This window comes from Cyanistes caeruleus, chromosome 9, assembly GCF_971803275.1.
Source record: "Cyanistes caeruleus chromosome 9, bCyaCae1.hap1.1, whole genome shotgun sequence".
NCBI classification, from domain to species: domain Eukaryota; kingdom Metazoa; phylum Chordata; class Aves; order Passeriformes; family Paridae; genus Cyanistes; species Cyanistes caeruleus.
In genome coordinates this window covers 25,450,006-25,468,929 of record NC_141709.1, presented here as the reverse complement: position 1 = coordinate 25,468,929, position 18,924 = coordinate 25,450,006, and the positions used below count along the sequence as shown (strand labels likewise).

At 38.4% G+C, this 18,924-nt stretch overlaps 1 protein-coding gene across 19 annotated transcripts in view; it reads left to right on the top strand.

The window, feature by feature from the left end:
* Positions 1-18,924, top strand: part of TESK2 (testis associated actin remodelling kinase 2) — a 121,276-nt gene that overhangs the window by 72,932 nt on the left and 29,420 nt on the right. For all 19 annotated transcript variants that reach the window (XM_023932505.2, XM_086902188.1, XM_086902190.1 and 16 more), the window contains one exon: positions 4,423-4,471. In XM_023932505.2, the coding sequence (XP_023788273.1) occupies positions 4,423-4,471 (49 nt within the window). The remainder of the gene's footprint in view (positions 1-4,422; positions 4,472-18,924) is intronic.

Sequence of the window (18,924 nt, the reverse complement as noted above, 5' to 3'; positions counted from 1 at the left end):
GTAGTCATGAATTTTTACCCAAATCAAAGTAAGAAAGCAGGTCTGGAAAGGACTCAAGAAATCTCTGTCCTTGCATCCTGAGCTTGTGAGCCTTCAGGCTACAGCCTGAGAGACCTGATAGCTTTTTTTCTTTTTTTTTTTTGGTAATATCTTACAGATGTGTTTTTCTCATACAAATGAAGTGGTGTGCTACCAGCGGTTCTCCATCTCTTGTGCTGTCTCTTAAATTATTGTATCTTCAATTTTGAGGTAGAATTCCAGTATTTAATATCACTATTGTTTGCATGAAAAAGTATTTCTTTATTTGATCTGTACCTTGGGGACTTAATTTAAAACATTCTGTACACAGAAAGTCTTAGCTCATGTCTTAAGTGCTCTCATGGGAGCACTTGGAGGTATTGCTGCATGTTTGGCTGTGAGCGTGCAGGCAGATTGACTCATTGATTAAATCCACCTTCTTGTTTGTGCAGGCACACAAATAAGCACACTGTGCATATTCCATGAACTCCTTTCAAGGAGAATTTTATTTCATCCCCTTTGAGACAAATCTATCACCCTGGGAACACAATACTGGGGATTTTTTTTCTTGTGTGTAGTTTTATCCTTTCAAACCTTCCTTTTTGTAAAATTACTTGTGATGGACTTTGTTACAATAGCCAGAAGGATGGATGTTGTCCTTTAACATCCTTTGTCCTGTAGTGAACAGTGCTTTAACAGGAAAGAAAATTGCTTTTGCTTCTCTTTGTTTAGCGTGGTTATCAAAAAGAGGTATTTTAGAAATACACTGTACAAGACAGCAGAAGAGATGTTGTATGTGTTGTGTATGTATTACAGGAATGATAGATTAAATGTCTTACCTGTGTCTAGAATCAAGGTCCAAGTGTAGAAAACTTAAAATACGTTTTTAATCTAGCATGGTGCCTAAACCATTAAGGAGGGCATTAATGCAGGCTTAATATTTTTATTTGTCCTCTTCTTTCTCCAACAGCCAGTGCAATGAAATAAGCATGTGTCTTCTGATCTTTTGTCTCTGTTACTGAGCTTGTACTAGAGGCTTTTGCATTGGTGTATTTGGTTTGTTTCTTTTGTTTAATGTTATCAAAGTGCTGACTTTTCTCATTACAAGCAGTAAATTTTGGAGGGCACTGATTTCTTTTGTTGAACTGTAGCTGCCCCAGGTTTATCCACAGAACAGGAATGTGTCCCAGTGAAGCTCCTTTAACTGGAAGCATGTGTTCAGTGTCTGGATAGCCACAGAAGCTGTATGAGCTGGGTATTAGTTTTGCTTGATAAATTAAGGCAAAGATTGCACACTGAGGCTACAGTATTTAGTCTCCCTTTTTCTGTCCAAGATTTTCTCCTTTGCCATTTGACTGAACTGAAAGTAGTTTGTGTAACCACTGTGAGGGACTAAGAAATATACAGGCTTCTCTTGGCCTTGTTTAGGAGGGCAGGTTTTCCAGATTGATCATTTATAAAAGGAGATTTCCAACATGTGTATAGATTGCTGACATTTGTTAGAAAGCATTTGGTAGTGGAAATATGCTGCACTGTGTTTAGTTAGGTAGACTCAAGTATCATCCTTTCTATTTGCAGCTCCTAAGAAAACTTTTCCAATCAGATCTTGGAAGTGTTTCAGCTCGCTGATAAGGCCAGATACACTGTTGTGAAAACAGACTTCCTTAAACCTGCAAATGGTCTCCTGTTTTGTAGATGATTGGCTTATTGGAGCTCCTTACAGCTCGAAATGCTTATAGGAAGTGTAACCTTTGGCTGACAAGACATTCTGCTGAAGTTCACCTACAAGCACATTTTGGCTCAGGAGACAGTGTGTCTAGCCAACAGGAATAATCTCAGCTGTGCTGGACCAGCATGTCAGCTTCCTATCCACAGAACTTGGAATCGCATCTGGGGCGATCTCAGAAATTGAAACCATGTTAAATCTTGCTTGGTAATTGTATTTCCCAGTAGCAGCTGGGTGTATTATCTTTTAGTGAAAATCCTTTCCAACAATGTTTTGTAGCAGTTTTTGGCTTAACCAAGAGGCTTATTATTGCTTGATAAAACAGCTAAGCAGAAGTTTTCCAGGAATTTGGATTGCTAGAGGTCTGTTCTATCAATCTATTTTCCAGAGCCTGGAAACTGAGATTCATTCATGGAAAGTTTAAATTACTTCAGTAATGCCTTCAAGAGTTTTCTGTAAACTCATTAATTCTGCTTTTATCAGTGTGTTTGGTTTCTCTTTTCCTGGGTAATAATTTCTAAGTATGTGGGGTTTATAAAATGTATCTTTATATCCAGCTTTTTTTCCGTGAGATCATGATGTAGAGCTTTGTTTTTTTGGTTTTTGATTCTTAGTAGAAATCCTAAGCATTTGAGAATTTTTCAACTCTTACCCTTGGTAACTTGATTCCATGTGTCTTTGCTGCCTTAAGCATAGGTTCACAAAGGTAATGAATATGTTTCCATTGAGACTTCCCTTGACTAAAACAGGTTGGAAGAAAACAATAAATTCTACCAGTCCTTAAGTAATGTTTTTCCAGTTTGGTAAAGGAGAGACAAGAAATTAAATTTTTCCAAAATTTTGATAAATTCTTAAATGCATTTGAATTTTGGAATGAAGACAAATATGATGAATTCTTAATTTGTAAGTAGTGTAATACACCTTTACAAAGGAAGAGTTGATCTATAGATGAAAACATGATTATTTTTAATTACTTAATCTTAGATTTTGTTGAATGAAAATATTGCCATCGCAGGCTAATTTTGTGTAATGGATAGAGAAACTAATACTTTGGAAAGTTGTCTTATAGAGGAATTAATATATTGGACTGCTGTGCTTTCCATTTTTGCTTGTGAATAAAGCCATTAACACCATGCTGATAGCTCTGGAGAATTTCAGAATGCACCAGGAAATAGATTTCTGCTCTGTAGAAGTCTGTGTTTCTTCATCTTAGGAAACTTAATTTGTCAATTTCTTTACAAAATTGTTCACGTATTTATTACTGTATGAAGTGAAACTCAGAACGAGCAATGTTTTGAGTAGATGGTATATCTAAAACAATCTTCTTCCCTTTTCCTGACAACCTGATCATGTCCTATGATTCTATGTTGAACAAGAGGAATTGGATTTTCAGTGTTTCTCAAATCAAAATTCCCATATTTTGGGAATATTGTTTGAATGTTTGAGGTGAGAGCAGGCAGTAGAAGTTCTAATACAAGTCTTGCTGCTTCTTTGGTTATAAAAACAGATTTCCACAGCTTAGCTTATGCAAAGGACCTTACCTATATTATTTTTCTTTGGCTGCTTGTAATTTACCAGTCAGCTGCTAGACAAGAGAACAGTGAGGAGCATTCATTTCTTCAAAAGCAGCTTAGCTGAACTAGCACTACATGTCTTGCATCATTTTATTTTGTTTTTAGATTCGGAAGTGTTTCAGGATATAAAAGGTCCTTTTCCTTTGAGTTGTCCACAAGATTCTCGTCACATTTAATGAGATCATACATGTCTACCTCTTATTTGCAAAATGGAAATTTCTGAACATTATGGAAATGACAATTTGTTTTTGCTTGCTGAGACCAAAATCGAAATGCTAAAACTGAGAATTAATTAATCTGTAAAAAAAGAACACTTGAACTGTGGAGGGGAAGCTCTAAAGTGTTTAAAATTTCAGCTTTACTGAACTTTCTCATGGGAGATGTGTACAAGTAATATTAATTTGCATTTTGTCACATTTAGGTTCAGCTTGTATGGTGGTAAAACTGAGCTTTCAGTTGTTTATGGCACATTCTGTTGCTTTCCAGACAAACCAAGGGTGGCAATCATTACTATTAACAGCAGGAGTCTGAAAATTGTGCAGTATAGGTAACACTTGAGGAGTGTGTGTATACTGGATACTACTGAAACTTGCTTCAATCCAAGTGTTGAAAAGAGGAGTTTAGGGAGGGGAAGTATACATTGCATATGTGCCCTCATATTCCTGAGTGGTTAAGAATGGGATAGGAAAAAACATCTTTATGCCTAAACAGCAAAATGCAAAGGGAAGTAATTTTCTGTTTATGCAGACCAACAGTGGATTACTTGGCTTAAACTTCCTTAAAATAGGACTCTGGGACTGTTCCTTTCTGCATAAATCATTGTTCTCTGGCCTTTGCTTATAGTCAAATTAGTAACTTTCCATTTTGAGGTTGAGCTGTCTCCTGTGCTCTCTTGGAACTGTTAATTCAAATTGTATTGTAGTGTAGATACATGATTTTGTGCTGAGATGTTTAAATAATCAATGATGAAGTATGCAGTGTCTGTGAGGCTGAATTTTTTATTTTTCCTCCTTTTTTGGTGTGTTCTATGCTAGTTTCTTTAAAGAACAAAAAAGAGGGGGGGAAAAAAAGCCCAAACCACTTTTCTTTTCTTGTTTCTTGTAGGTTTATGGGTGTCTGTGTGCATAAAGGACAGCTGCACGCTCTTACTGAGGTAAGACTATTTCATAATATACATACTGAATATGAAATATTCAGTTCTCAGGACAGATTCTGCAATTGGTATTCACCTTGAATGAAGTTTCTTTAATGGTGACTGGTGAGTTAATCACTCACTCTTTGTTGTGTTAAGGGAAGACTGCAGAATCAGTCCTCAGAACTCTACTCACAGCCCTTCTATGTCTTTTCTCCTCAGAAGCACTTATTGGGGTGAAAAAAGAAATCACAGTAAAAACATAAAACTTCACTGATAATGTTCTAAACAAGAAACGTGCATTGACATTGAGCTAACCCTAAGTACTTACTTATTTCCGTGACATTGCATTGTATTTAAGTCTTAGTTATACTCCAGTTGTACATTTTGCAAGTGAATCAATAATGTTTCAGCTGTGTCATGTTATTGTATTTAGTCCCTACCACTTTCATATTGCAGCTTAATCTGGGTCCCATAAAAAGAAATTACTCCATTGCCCATGTACCCTGGCCAAGATCTAGGCATCAAATATGAAGCTGTAGTTTCCATTTGTACAAGTTCCCGCCCAGCTTTATTGGGTTGTTTATTTAATCCCTCTGTAAACTGCTCAGGAAAAACAAGAAGAGAGTATTCTCTTGTTAGGAATAGTATTGCCTGTTTTGAGTCAAAATCAATAAAATGCTTTGCCTGTTATATTCGTTTGAGTACGGACTGAAAGGAAACTCATGGTTTGTGAAGTTAATGTTTCTTATTTACTTCTGTTTTGTAGAAACTGCTCAATTAAATGATTAACCCTTTTCCACCCTCCCAAAGACAAGTCTGTTATTAATTAGCAATTTAAGCAGGTTCTTGGTATGGTGTGCTTGCCAAGAACTGCTGTAAAATGAGGAAACTGGGGAGCTGTATGCCAATTAGCAGGATATGTGTCACCATCACTTTCTGTAACTTACAGATGCCAGTCTGAGGCAAAGATGCACATACGTGGGCATTGAATTTCTTCACCTTCTGGGGTGACAATTTTGCAGTTCTCATTCTAGCTGCTTTTGGAGTGATGCACTCTGGTTCACTGTCTGTATTTCTAGTGGAGCAAAGGTAAAGACACATCCAGAAATGTCAAGATACAGCATGTGTGTGAGCACTTTGCCAGTAGAGGGACAGTTTATTTGATTTATTCTTACTGGGTTTTTTTGGTTTTTTTTCCCCCCTCACTGTGCTCAGTAGAGGAAACATTTCTAAGATGTCTGATCAAGTTATTCAGGCAGGCTTTGCTAACATTATTGTTGATTTATTTTGGATCTCTGGTCAATTAAAACAGGGAGGTTTTGGGCTATTCTACTCACTAAACTTTATTGTAGAAGAGGTGGAGCTTCATAATGCTTTATCGTACTAAAACTTGGAAGATTTTGCTCAATGTGGCTTTGTTTGCTTTTTTTTCCCTTCCTTCACAGCAGTTGCTTGCCATTTAAATAACTCTCCCCACCCAAAAAGCCAAGAAAATGAAAACAGCACAGATGCTTCCTCATAGTGAGCTAACTTTGTAGCTGCTGTTTTGTTCAGCTATTTTTGAGTTCTTGGCAAGCAAATAAATCTAAGAAAGACTTCAAAGAATAACTTTTATAGTTGTAATTCAGAATAACAGAAGAGATTCCTGAAGCATCTTGAGACCAAAAAGGTAGAGTTTTTGACTGAAGAAGTTTGCTGCAACATTTTGAGAAAGAGAATAACTTTAGTGGTATATTATAAAAGTATGATTAGAGATTACTGCTTTTCTTCTGTGGACAAAGGTGAGCATTTAGTGCCTTCAATAGGAAAATTAATGACAGAAATTGATGTTGTAGGGAATCCACACAAAATTTTGCCCAGTAACATAGCTATTCTTTGATTTTAGAGAGCTTTTAAAAGTTAAAAATAGTATATGTTTCAAGTGGTGGAATTGTCTTTTCTAGCAAAAGTAGTAGCATTTTTCATCTTCAAGTGTGTGTAGAGTAGTAATTGAATTCTGAAGACTTCTGGAGGCTGAAGAAGGGGGCTGAAATAATGAGCTGAAGGAGTTATTAGTAAGACAGGGTGAATCACCAATTCAAATATAGCCCAGGAGGATAAACAAATTAGCCACTGTCTCGTGGCTTTTTTCAGCTTGTGGTCCACAAAGGTGGTCTCCCTGCCTCCAGTGCTCAGCATAGTTGAGATCAGCCTGGCGCTACAGGTGCTCAGAACTTCTGCCAGGGCTTCACTTCTTTGGAGATGAAACTGTTGATTCAGAGGCCTATTGGTCAATAGGTGTCTGAGTCACTGCAGACTCGCACTTGCCTGTGCTGGACCTGTTTTGTAATGAATTTAATTATCCCCTCTTGTGTTTTGAGAGTACAGCTGATGATATGCCTATGTAAGCGGGATACAGCATCACTTAGAGCTTATGTCTGAGGGCAGCATGATGGGAAATCATGTTTATTTTATATATGTATATATTTCCATAACAGAAGAAGTTGAGAACTTGTACCAAATGTTTAGTGGCTGGATTTAGACAACTTGTGCTATTAACAGGCAAGGCAACCTCAAACAGTGTTAGAAGAGCCTTGAGGATTTTGTAAGCCTCTTAAGGGGCTACATTAGGAATATGCAACACTTTGTTATTGGAAGGCAGGCTTTGAAGTATTTCAGATTTCTTTTCTTCCATGTTTACAGACACAGGAGGCTTAAACACAAGAGTGGATCATGCAGAGCAGGTTTTTTGCTTGAGGAAGGTGTTGATCCTATGTATGCCTTGGGATTTTCCCTTTTGGCAGCATTTTGTGTTGATTTAATTTTCCTCTCTCAAGTGGCTTTTGTTTTGAAAATTCTTGAGCAAGAGGCAGTTTCTGTTTGTTTTGGTTTGTTTTTTTCAAAATAAGGATGGAATTGTTTAATTATAGACTGCACTAGGACTTTGGCCTTGTTCTGAATCCACAGTCTTATCAGTTTTGATAATCCAATTTTTTTTCTTTAAGTTCTCAAGCCAGAAACTATGGCATATGCCTCTTCTGAAGTAATTCAATATCCTTAGATTGACAGAACAGCTTAGGCTGCAAAGGACCTCTATCCCTGCAAGCACTAAGTTAAGAAACATTTAAGGAAAGCAAAGTAAATGCTTTAATAGGTGTATCACCCAGATGAGCTGGAAGGCATTAGATTGCCTCACTAATGTTGAGCTCATGAGCACAGATTTGCCATGCTTGTTTTCTCTAGAACCAGAAACTGGGTATTCCTTTCTCAGCAATCAGCTCTTAATCTGAAGCTGCCGTTTGTTTCTTTAGCTACAGGAATCTGCAGTGCTTCCTGCTGTACTCACATGCCTCTCCAAACTAATTCTGGCCTTTCCCTCAGGCCTCTCTGTGTTTTCCATCCACTTTCCTAATCTGACAACTCTCTTCACTTCCATTTCCTGGCACACTGCAGTATCGTCTCGGAGAAACTTGCATATTAGTAGAGTCTCTGGTGTCGGCATGGGATGCTGCTGAACATTCAGAGGCCAGATCAGCGCTGCTGCCAGACAAGCAAACAGTGTGTGCTCAGGGGACATGGAGCCAGTGGGGAACAGCTGTGGCTCAATAGCAATTGTGTATGATTTTATCCCATACACATCTACCATGGAATGGCTGCATGAGTGAACATCCATTTTAGATGGGAGGCACATTTATTTGTGTGTTGTAGGTTTTATAGGCCTGTGCTATCATACTGAAGCAGATAACATAGCGGCATGAAGTCTAGCAATAAAAGCCACTTAATACCTTCTTGCAGATCTTGAATTGTTTGTTGAACTCAGTTAAACAGGTCTAAGAGGCAGGTCAGGCTAAAATCTTGTTATAATTAGATGTGTATTTATATATGCACAGAATGTGTCATGCAGCTTGATAATTCCTTCTTGAAAGAAATGAAAGCCTTGGCAATTTTGTGTATAGAAGGTGAGGAATGGGAAGTTATGTGTTGATTGGGATATGTTGAAATTGCAGTGCTTTGGGGACAATAGTTAATTGTTGTAACAGAAGTTTTATGGCTATTAATTAATACTGATGATAGTAAAATGTGTGCAAATGCACTGTTGCCATAATCTGTGTGGGATCTGACTTGCATTGGAGCTTTCTCAGGCAGAGGGTAGGGCTGTTGCAGTGTGATAGGAGCACATGGTAGCTGATGGAAGAGTAGGGCAGTATCATTTCAGCCAGCAGCTGTGTGAGCTGAGAGTTGCCTGACATGCTCTTCTGAAGTCTTTCAGATTTGGTCCTTGCTGATGAGCTGCAGTCAGACCCATGGAACACCTGATACCACACCGGCTACTTGGAGTGGAATCAGAAGCACTGAGGGTAGTTGGGCAGCCATAGTTTTCAGGTGCTCTTACATATGGCAGTGGGACAAGGGCTAAAGCTTATTGTAATGAAAATGCCAATGTCCTTTGAAAAGAGAGGGTTTTTTCAGTAAGTTCTTTGGTGATAACTGAAAACTTCCCTTCTCTGCTTTCCTTCCCAACAGCAATAATTTAATAAACAGTAAGTGCAATTAGTGGAGTTTCAGTTTTTGGAGACCTTCCTTTTATAAGCATTATTTCTTTTTTACTTTTGGGGATAGTACTTAGTAGAAAGAAAAAATATTAAAATATTAAAAATCTCAGAATTATTTCAGTTCTGCCGAGTTGCCCTTTCACAAGGAATAGAAAGTAAGTTCTTGAAATGAGAAGGTTCTTCTGATATACATCTTTCACAAGCAGAATAAGTTATTAAAAGTATTTAATTCGTCTTTCTTTTTTCCTCCCCTCAGTTCTTGGTTATCTTTCTGTGGAGAGCCTTTGACCCTAGAATGGAGAAAACCAGACAGACATCACTTCGGTCTCCTCTTCTGAAGCTTTATGCTACAGCTAAAATTGTAGTCATGCATTGCCTTCCAGATGGCAATTGCACACTAGTGAGAGTTTTAAAAAGGTCCGAAATACCATTCCTTCCCTGCTCCCTTCTTTCCTCATCTCCTGTAAGACTCTCTAATCCCTACTTTAGTTCCACCAGTGTGATTCATATTGTTTGAATAACTTTAGTTTTACTCATGTAGCACTGCAAATATTTAACTCAGCTTTGGTGCTGGCAGTAGCCTGTCAACTCTGGAGAACTTGGTGTCTTTGGAACTGTAGTTCCTATGAGCAGTCATTCTGCAAATAATTCATGCAGCAAAAGAATTGTTCCTGCTTTAGGTATTACCTGTTTACCAGCTGACATTTAGTTCCTGGATAAGTTGGCTCTGGTGGTTGTTTCTCTGGGAAAAAAAAAATAAAAAAAAAAATAGCTGTGGTGTGAATTTGATAAGCCTGAGCTTGCAGACAACTGAAGAGAAAATTACAGTTGTGCTTAAGGTGGCACCAAGTAGAAAATCCAAAGAAATTAAAGAACTCAAAGAACTCTCATTTTCATCCTGTTAGGAAATATTACTTATTTGCTGGATACTGCTATCCAATTTCTAGCAAAAACCCCCAACAATTCAGAGATTTATTAGGGAAGTTCTTGAATTCATGTAAGATAGGTAGTGCCTAATTTGTTCAGCAAAGCAATACTAAATAGAGGCTCCCAGATCAGTTTGTATTCCTTAATATCTTAATAACTTACCTAATGCTTGTGCATCAATTCCCTTTGCTCATTAAAATCTTTCTTAGACACTTTATATAGTCCTTCTGACTGAAGTATTGAAAAAAGAAAACTCAGAAGGAGGGGTAAAAAAGCAGAGGGGTGGGAGAGCTCTAAAGTCCTTTATCTCTCCTCAGATTTGGGACCTAACTCTGCTCCAGTTTGGTCTCATTTGCATACATAAAGCTTCTTCCTTGAATATATTACAATCTTGGGCAGTATGTAAAGTTATTTGGTTTGTGGTTTTGTGGCACTGGTCACTGCTTTGACTTTCTGAAGGGAACAACACGAGCAATGGTGCAAGCTTTCTCTTGGATGTTTCTCAGAAACAGCTCAGAAGATACAGAATATACTTGTTAATTCTAAATGTCTTTGCTTTAGGGAAATGAGTCTTGATACTCAGTAGTGTAAAGAGGGCATTTACTTTGGAGTAACTTAAAAAAAAATTATCATGCGATGATGACAAATGGTCTTTCAGGTGACTTCCAACAACTGACAGCCAGAATTTTTAAATGCCTCCTGGCTGTAGGATGCAGCAGAAGGACTGTGGTTTAGACTTATAAGAACTCTTAAGTATGCATAAAATTCTGCAGATTGAATTTATCCTTGTGATCTCTCAGCCAGTGAATAACATGACCTGTGGATTAATCCTGTAATAAACCTCTACTTGCAGACTCTGTTATTTTTGTCTGTGGTTCAGGTACTTTTTGTAGTGTTAATTGGAGCTACAACTTCACTTTATGAATGAAGAGTTCTTTCAGAGGTGCTGTACTAGTGCTGGAAAATAACACGCAGAGGCAATCTGGGCTTCCACAGGTATAACACCCAAGCACCAGAAGAGTAAATTTAGTCCTATTACAAGTATGTCAGAGCTATTGAGTTCTCTGCTCTTAAGCTATGGTTACTTTGTATCTTTCCTGGAATGGACTTGAGTTTTAGACATGATATGTTTGATTCCAGGAATATGTGCTCTGATGACAAGAATGGTTATGTGGTATAAAACTGCAAGTATCCCTTGCTATTATTTGCTTGCCTTTTTTGCTGCTTTTGTCATAAGACTGGAAGTCCAGCCAGCTTATATCCATGTTATTTCCTCTGCTAATTTGGTTGTTTGGGTTGTTTAGCTTTTCCTTCCAGAAGTCATTAAGAGTCAGACCTTCGATGTACTTGCTTGCAGTAGATGCACTCCCTGTAAATGACTGTGTGAGGATTCACACAAGGACCCAAGAAGAGCAAGGTCATGGCAGCAGAAGTCAGGTTTAAAACAGTGGGGATATAGCTCAGGTGTTAGGAAGACAAGGCTAGTCAGTAATGTAAAAGGTGAGAAATCATTCAGTTTCATTGGTACTATTTTTTCCAACACTAAATTGGAATGAATGGATCATGAGATGTCTCTTAGAGATGTTTGCTATCTGTATAGTGCGTTTTTCACAGAATCACAGAATGGCTGAGGCTGGAAGGGGCCTCTGGAGGTTACTGGGTCCAATCTTCCTGCTCAAGCAAGGCCACCTAGGGCTGGCTGGGGCTGGTTGCCAAGGACCTGGTCATAAAACCACAGAATGGTTTGTGTTTAAAGGCACCTTTTAAAGAACATCTTGTTCAAAATCCTCTGCCGTGGACACAGCTACCCATAAGCCAGGTTGGTCAAAGGCCCATCCAGCCTGGTCTTAAACACTTTCAGGGATGGGGCATCCACAGCTTCTCTGAGCAACCTGTGCCAGTGTCTCACCACCCTCACAGCAAAGAATTTCTTCCTAAAATCTAAACCTACTCTGTTTAAAAACATTCCTTCTTGGCCTTTTAAAAGGTCTTTCTCCTTGTAGGATCCCTTCAGGTACTGGAAGGCTGCAATTAGGTCACACTGAAGCCTTCTCTTCTCCAGCGTGAACAATCCCAATTCTCTCAGCCTTTCCTCATAGGAGAGGTGCTTCAGCCTTCTGATCATCTTGATGGCCCTTTATGCTTCTGCTCTTGAGAAAAATCACTTATCTCACCATAGAAAAAGTGTTGCAAGTTAGTAGGTACTTTAAAATATCTTATTAATTCTATCATCCTTTAATAAAAGAATAAAAACTATGGTGAACAGAGATAAGGTAAACCTCAAGATGCAAAACGCTTTTACTGTGTGCCTGCTTACTGGCACATCTGAATGTTGACTTAATCTTTTGGGGTTAAAAAACCCAACCAACTAAACTTGTACAGAAAGACAAGCCTATTGCCTGTGCTTTCTGTTTCATTGCACACAAACACCAGGACTCAGTTAGGAATTCAAAGTTACCACCTCTTTTAATCACCTTTGTTGTTGCATGCAGCAGCTACCTGCAGGAAGGAGAAAGGCATGGGCAATAGGGGACTTTTCTTACAGCTGAAAAATTAGGAAGCTTCTGTTTATGTTCCAAGATGAATGTGTTTATAAGACGACAAACCATCCAGCAGCAGATGCTAGCAAAGTCTCTAGTAATATCTTTTTGAAATGATAAAAATCCTGATTCTTTAAAGTGAAAAGCTTAGGGATATGCTTTGGATTTCTTATATCAAAGTATAATTTCTAGCTTTTGCTTAAATTATTGTGACAAACAAGGAGATAGCTATAAATGTGAGTATTAAGTACATGGATGTGTGTATGTATCTGACAAGTTATTTGTTTGTTACTATGTGTAGACTTTGGGCGTACTTGTTTCTGTGTCACTTGCAAAATGATTTCTGCTACATCTTTGATCATTTTGAAATGCAGTTACCATTCTCTTTATAATCTCGGATTGGTGCCGACACTTCCCTTCATCTCTTGATTATTCATAATAGAATTTTTAAAATACTTGTCAACACTTGAGCCATATTTGGTCTTATTTTTGTACTCTTCACAGCATATGGACTGTCAGTTTCAGTTTTGCTGGAACAGATCACTTAGGTTCTCAGTTTAATATATAAAAAGTGGCTGAATGCACTCTCAGTAAATGTAGTTTGTGGCTTGACAGCCAACTTTCCTTTCTCTGTGCTATGCAAGGCATTGTATTGTTTCATCTTCAAAGCAGTGTCCTTTTCCCTCTGGTTTTATTCTCTTCAGAGGAATACAGCATGTCTCTCTTCAACCTGAGATATCCCCATATGAAAGACACATAGCAGTTTGCAAAACTGAAGAGACCCATTCCTGTGCCCTTGATCCTGTCAAGAAGCACTGGTGCCTCTAGAAGCAGCCATGCCCTGATTAACTGGAGAGTGCTAGACCAAACCAGCTGTACTCGCTTAGTCTGCCCTAACTATATTTTTTGAAAGGGTGCATGAGAAAGCAGCAAAAATTAAAATTCTGTTTTCAGTGATGGTTCAATACAGGTTATCAACTCTGAGAAAGCTGAGTGAGTGTCAAAAGCATGTGAGCACCCTCATCTGTTTAATCAGCTAGAGGTGTCTCATTTTCATTGAAATGGTTCTGCAGACACACTGAGCTTGTTCCAGCAGCTGAAGAGTTGCAGACTCTAGTGCCTGTGTGTACCTTGTGTGTGAGATCTGAGTCAGGCTGATTAACAATAGGTGTTAACCTGACATCTGTATGCACCAGTGGATACAAAATCAAATCTAAACATGGTACATGCAATAAGTAAATTAGACTGAACTTCAAAATACATAGAGTATAAGAGTTTAAAAAGCTTGCAGAAAAGGGGGAGGGGTGGTTGTGGCTTTTAGAAAATGTCACACTGTTTAAACCTTATATTGTAACTTTAAGGCCTCATGTGTTATTTTGTAACAAAAAAAAGCAATGTGTCTAACACAGCGAACTCATTTCACAGGCATTTAGACAAAGTACATATTCTTTTATGTGATTTTCCTTGGGAACCTGATATTTTTGTGAAATTTTTTTTTAAAAAAAAAACTTTAGTTCCAAACACAGCTTGATGTGCTGCACATACCAAAAAAAATCCATTTAAAATCACACAAGGGGGCCCAGCTTTCAATGACAGGAGGCAGGAAATTTAGTGTTCTGACTGAAATTCCATCTCCAGTTCATACTCTTGCAGCTTCATGTTGTGGTGTATGTGGTGTGTTTGACCCTTTGATTCGTTCTCCAGCAAAAATGATACAGGTCTCCACAGGAGTTTCAGCTAAGTCTCTCTGATTTGTAGCTTTTCAGTTTTGAGTGCTTAAGTATCAAATGTCAGGTTTTTGGAAAGCATGTAAAGGACCTTATTTAAGTTAGGTGATATTTCAAATTTTTTCCCCGTACATCTGATGCTTACTTTTTTTTAATGAATTGAAAGCTAACCATCTTGTCTGATTACAGTGATCAAAGACCTGGGTTTCCAGAAGAACATTTAACAGAGCATTTTTTAAAATCTGTTTGGGTAGGTTGTACCTGCCATGCAGAATGCAGGGGCCTTCATTCTGGAAGGAAATTCATGCTGCTCTACCTGGTCATGACACTTACTCTAAAGACAGAAAGGTGGAATTGATTCTCAAAAAGTTGCAGTAGAAAGCTCAGTTACAGTAAGCAAAAAGCAGACAAAAATGTTGGCTTCTGGAGGACACAAGCTGGCATTACAGGGGCTCTCTGATGAGGGAAGCTGGCAGGTCAGTTAAAGGAAAAACCTGCTGTGGGCTGATGGTGACCAAGTAAATTAAACACAGAGACAACTCTCCAGATAAAGTCTGTGCTTTTACCAAAAGCAGATAACTGGTGAGCCCTGCATTGTGCAGGAGGCAGTGGGAAGCTGCTTAGATGCATCTGCACTGTGTGGTTAAGTGAGAAGGGTGGGTTCTCACAAAAAGCAAGTTCATATGTAAAAAGAACTATAATCAGAGACGCTAAAGAAGTCCTCATATAAAGGCAGAAGCCAAGACTTTAAAACTCTAACTTGAGGTCTACAGTCTATATTATGCATGCAGGTGCTAGATGAGAAGTGATGAGCAGCCAGTTATCTCAGTGAGAACTTCTGAGCTCATAGTTAAACCTCCTTTTCTCCCTTCGTCCCGTCTATTTTTGAAAATTAAATCTTGGTTCTGCAGGCTATACCTTGGCTTTAATTATTTTCTCTCCTCTCTCTCACAGGAGTGAGACTTGCTTTATTGCTTCAGGGCCTGTAATAGTGCACAAGCAACTTTTATTCATTATTTTGAGCTAGGTGCATCTAAATATGTTGTGTTCTGAGGAAGGCTTACTAAATATCTTGCTGTTAGAGCTGTTAACCTCTTCCTCCTTTTTAGAATGTCTCGAGGATAGAAGAAAGATAAGAGGCAGATAAATGTTCAACTACAAACAGCAAGTTCCATTGTCTCATTCCTTGTCTCCCCCCATGTGTGAGGCACGCACATGCGGGTGGGTGCTCTGTGTGTGGGGTTTTTTTCGGGAGGGGTTTTTAATAGCTGTGTTTTGATGCTCACTGTAAGCCAACTAGACCATTTGCCATTGCCTCAAGTGAAAAAGAAAAACGTTTTTGAATTTCAACCTCTGAATTCTTTTATTGGTGGCCAGGTTAACAAGAGTGAGAAGATATAGACTTCTCAGCTGTCATGGTATGGGGGGGAGAAAAGGAAGGAGAACTGAATACTGTCTTGAGCACTAGATTTTCCTGTTACTTCTGTATGAGAAGAGAGGCAGTCCAGATAGGTACTGTGATGCTGGCCACTTCTTGCCTTGAAATTTTTTTCTTACATATTTTCAGTAAATTCAGTTTGTGTGTAGTGCTTTCTCTTCTTTCCCCACTTTTCAGCCTGGATCCCAGGAAACATACTCTTGAATTAACAAGTGTTTTGTAGTTTCACTTCCTCATTTTGCTTTACTTATCAGCTATCCAAAACATTCAGAAACTGAGTTGTAGAAGAAAACTCCTTTAATGTTTGCTTTTGCATCACTGTTAATAGAGGATCTTGGTGCCTTCTATAATTGCCAATAAAGTGTTTGAGCACCCACAAATGTAAGTGTACGTGTTGAGTGGGAGTGTTGAGGCTTGGAAAAGTACTCTAAAACATCTCAAAGAGAGTATTCCTTGTGCAGAATTTAAACAAAGTCTGTACTATGAGAGGTGTTCATGTGCTCAAAGTTTTGCTCTCAGTAGATCCTTGTAGCTGTTTCACAGACTTCAAAAAGTGAAGCAAAGGGGTTAATTTTTCTGCCATCTTGCAAGCATATAATCTGTGGGCTGCTGCTGCTGGTATTTGTGGAGAAGGTGAGAAAGACCTTATTTAAATGAGAGGCTCCTTGTCAGGGATCACAGCTTTTTGGCAGAACTGAGTCTAGTATGTTTGAAATGCTGTCAGTGTGGATAGAGCCTTCTGCTCTCAACAGAAGTGTTATTGTGAAGATGCTGTTTCCCTCGCCTGTGTCAGCAACAAGGTACTTTCTCTTCTATGCCTGTGTGCTAATTTATGCCGTATCCCAGATTCTTATCTGCACTGAGACTGGGCTCCACTTAGAATCCAAATGGTTGTGACTTCAGATTATAAATGCAGGGTTTTTTGTTAGGCCGTCTTAGCTTTCTGTTTTTTTCTGCTAATATAATTACAGGAAAAGTGGTTATCAAGGTCAGTTTGTATAGATATACTGGGAGTGTTTTCCGGTTCCAACAAAATAACCTTATTTCCTGCAGTGTTTCAGACCTGAGTATGAGTGAGCATCCATAAAACTTCCTTCATCCATATGGGTTGCAGCAGTGCATTGTTGCTATGTGCCGCAGCTGAAGCCTTACCAACAAGAATCTGTTTGTAGCAGCAGGCAGCCAAGTGAACATTACGTTTTGATTGAATGAAATTACAGAAAAGGGCTACATTCAGCATACTGACCATAAGAGCTGTTGGAATTAGAGAATTAAAGGAAGACAAATCTTGCTGAATTCTCTTCCATGCCAACACTTGAATGTTTGGAATGCAACAAATGGTTTTCATTATAGCTCCTTCCTGCGTTAGTGCATGTTAATTCTTGTTTGCCCTTATAAAAGAAGCCATGCCTGTACATGCCTTTTCACAAGGAGAAGCCAATGAATTAATCAATGCCACAACTGACACAGAAGAAGAAACAGAAGTACATCTGTTGCACTTCTTGGTTTTTGGTTCTGAGTTCGGATGAGTGACCAGGCTATGGCAGTTGACAAAGCTGACACTTTCCTCTCTGAATAGCTGGCACTTAAAAAATTTATTTTAATCCTGTAATGGTTAACACCTTTAAAGAAAATACATAATTTTTTATTAAAAAACAGAATTACTTGTATTGGTAGAATAGCAGAAGAGAAATTGATTTTAGGTTACAGATTCTGTTCTCTCAGTTTTTAGGAACAGGAAAGTAAAGGGGTCTTCAGATGAAGACTTTTGGCTTTGCTTCTGTTCTTTCAATCAAGCTGTTTTTCCAAGCCACTTGTACCCTTCTGATCCCTCATGAACAAGTTTGAGCTTTATTCTGGAATGTGTTTGCTTCACCCATGTTCTCCTTCAGTACTTGTATGTTTCTCCCTGGCAGCATTAGTTGACCTGCTGACCAAAAGTATACTCAGACACAGCCCAAATTCAATATCCAACTTGTTCTGTTTCAATGGTTAATTTATTTTGTTTGATACAATCAATGGAAATGGAAGGTTACTGCTCAGAGGTTGTTGGGTCAGGTGGTTTTGTAGATTTTTAAACTGTGGAATTTTTAACAACTGGATGTCTATGAACCAACTTCAAATTGTTTTTAAAAAAAGTCAGTTTAATCTCATAATCAATCTCAGTGTATCAACTTGTAGTATCTCATATTGTCGTTTTGAACACAGTGATACTGTCTTTCTTTTCCAGTTCTGCTCAGCTGAGACTAATGAAAACAGTGTGGGGAAAGATGAAAGCTTCCAGTCCTTCCACTGTAGCTAATTACACCACTTGTGACAGAGGGATACATTGGCTTGCACAGAAGCCAGAAGCCTTCAGAGAAGTCACTTAGTGACTGCAGTGTGACAGATGACTGTTAAACATATGAGAACTGAAGATGAGGTTGTGTCTTCCTTGAGACAGGTGGTTTAAAATTGGTTTTAAAGTTCTGCAGAAAGCTTAGTGAAAAGCTCTCAACTTCCTTTTATTAGCATGAGAGTTACCTTATTACTTCCAGCATCAGAAATTATACAAATGTGCAAGCTCTGTCTGTTTTGGCACTCTTTAATGCATTTATCAATAGTGTCTGCAATATTTGATTTTGCTTTCCAGGTGTCCCTTCAGAGTACAACTACTTATTCTGGGTTTTGCTCTGGTATCTGTCTTGCTTTTCCATGCAGAAGGTGCTACTGCCACAATTATAGTTTCTCTTTCTTCCTGCATCTCTACCTGTTTCTTCAATGTGTTTTCGCAGTGTATTCATTTGTTGCTATCTCAATGTTTGTCTTGTGGTGTTTTGGGTCCTTGGAGCTCTTACTCTTTACTTGCCTCATTTGGTTTGTCACTTTAAATGCACTCTCCACACCTACTTTTCTTAACCACTTAATGCCTCATCTTTGGCAACATTTGGCCAACAGTAGAGGGGTGTCTTGTGGTTATTTGTTGCTTTTTAAATGACAGGCAGTGACATTTAAAGTCAACTAAATAGCAGACCAACTCTTTTTTTTTCTGGCTTTCCTGTGCAGTATCTGTTGGCTTATTTATATCAGACCTACACACTGAAACAGCATTGGTTTTCAAAAAAGCATTGAAAACTCTTTGCAATTCCCATCAGTCTTCCTGCTCAGACTTGGCAATATTTGGAGTCTTTGTTTTTGAGAAATAACTACTAGACTTGTGTGAAACTGATGTGCCTTTTCTTTAAAAGCTTCTAGTTCTCATATTAGTGTTTAAACTTCTATTTTGAATTTTGAAGCTAAAATCTGACAGCTGAAGTTGGGTATAATC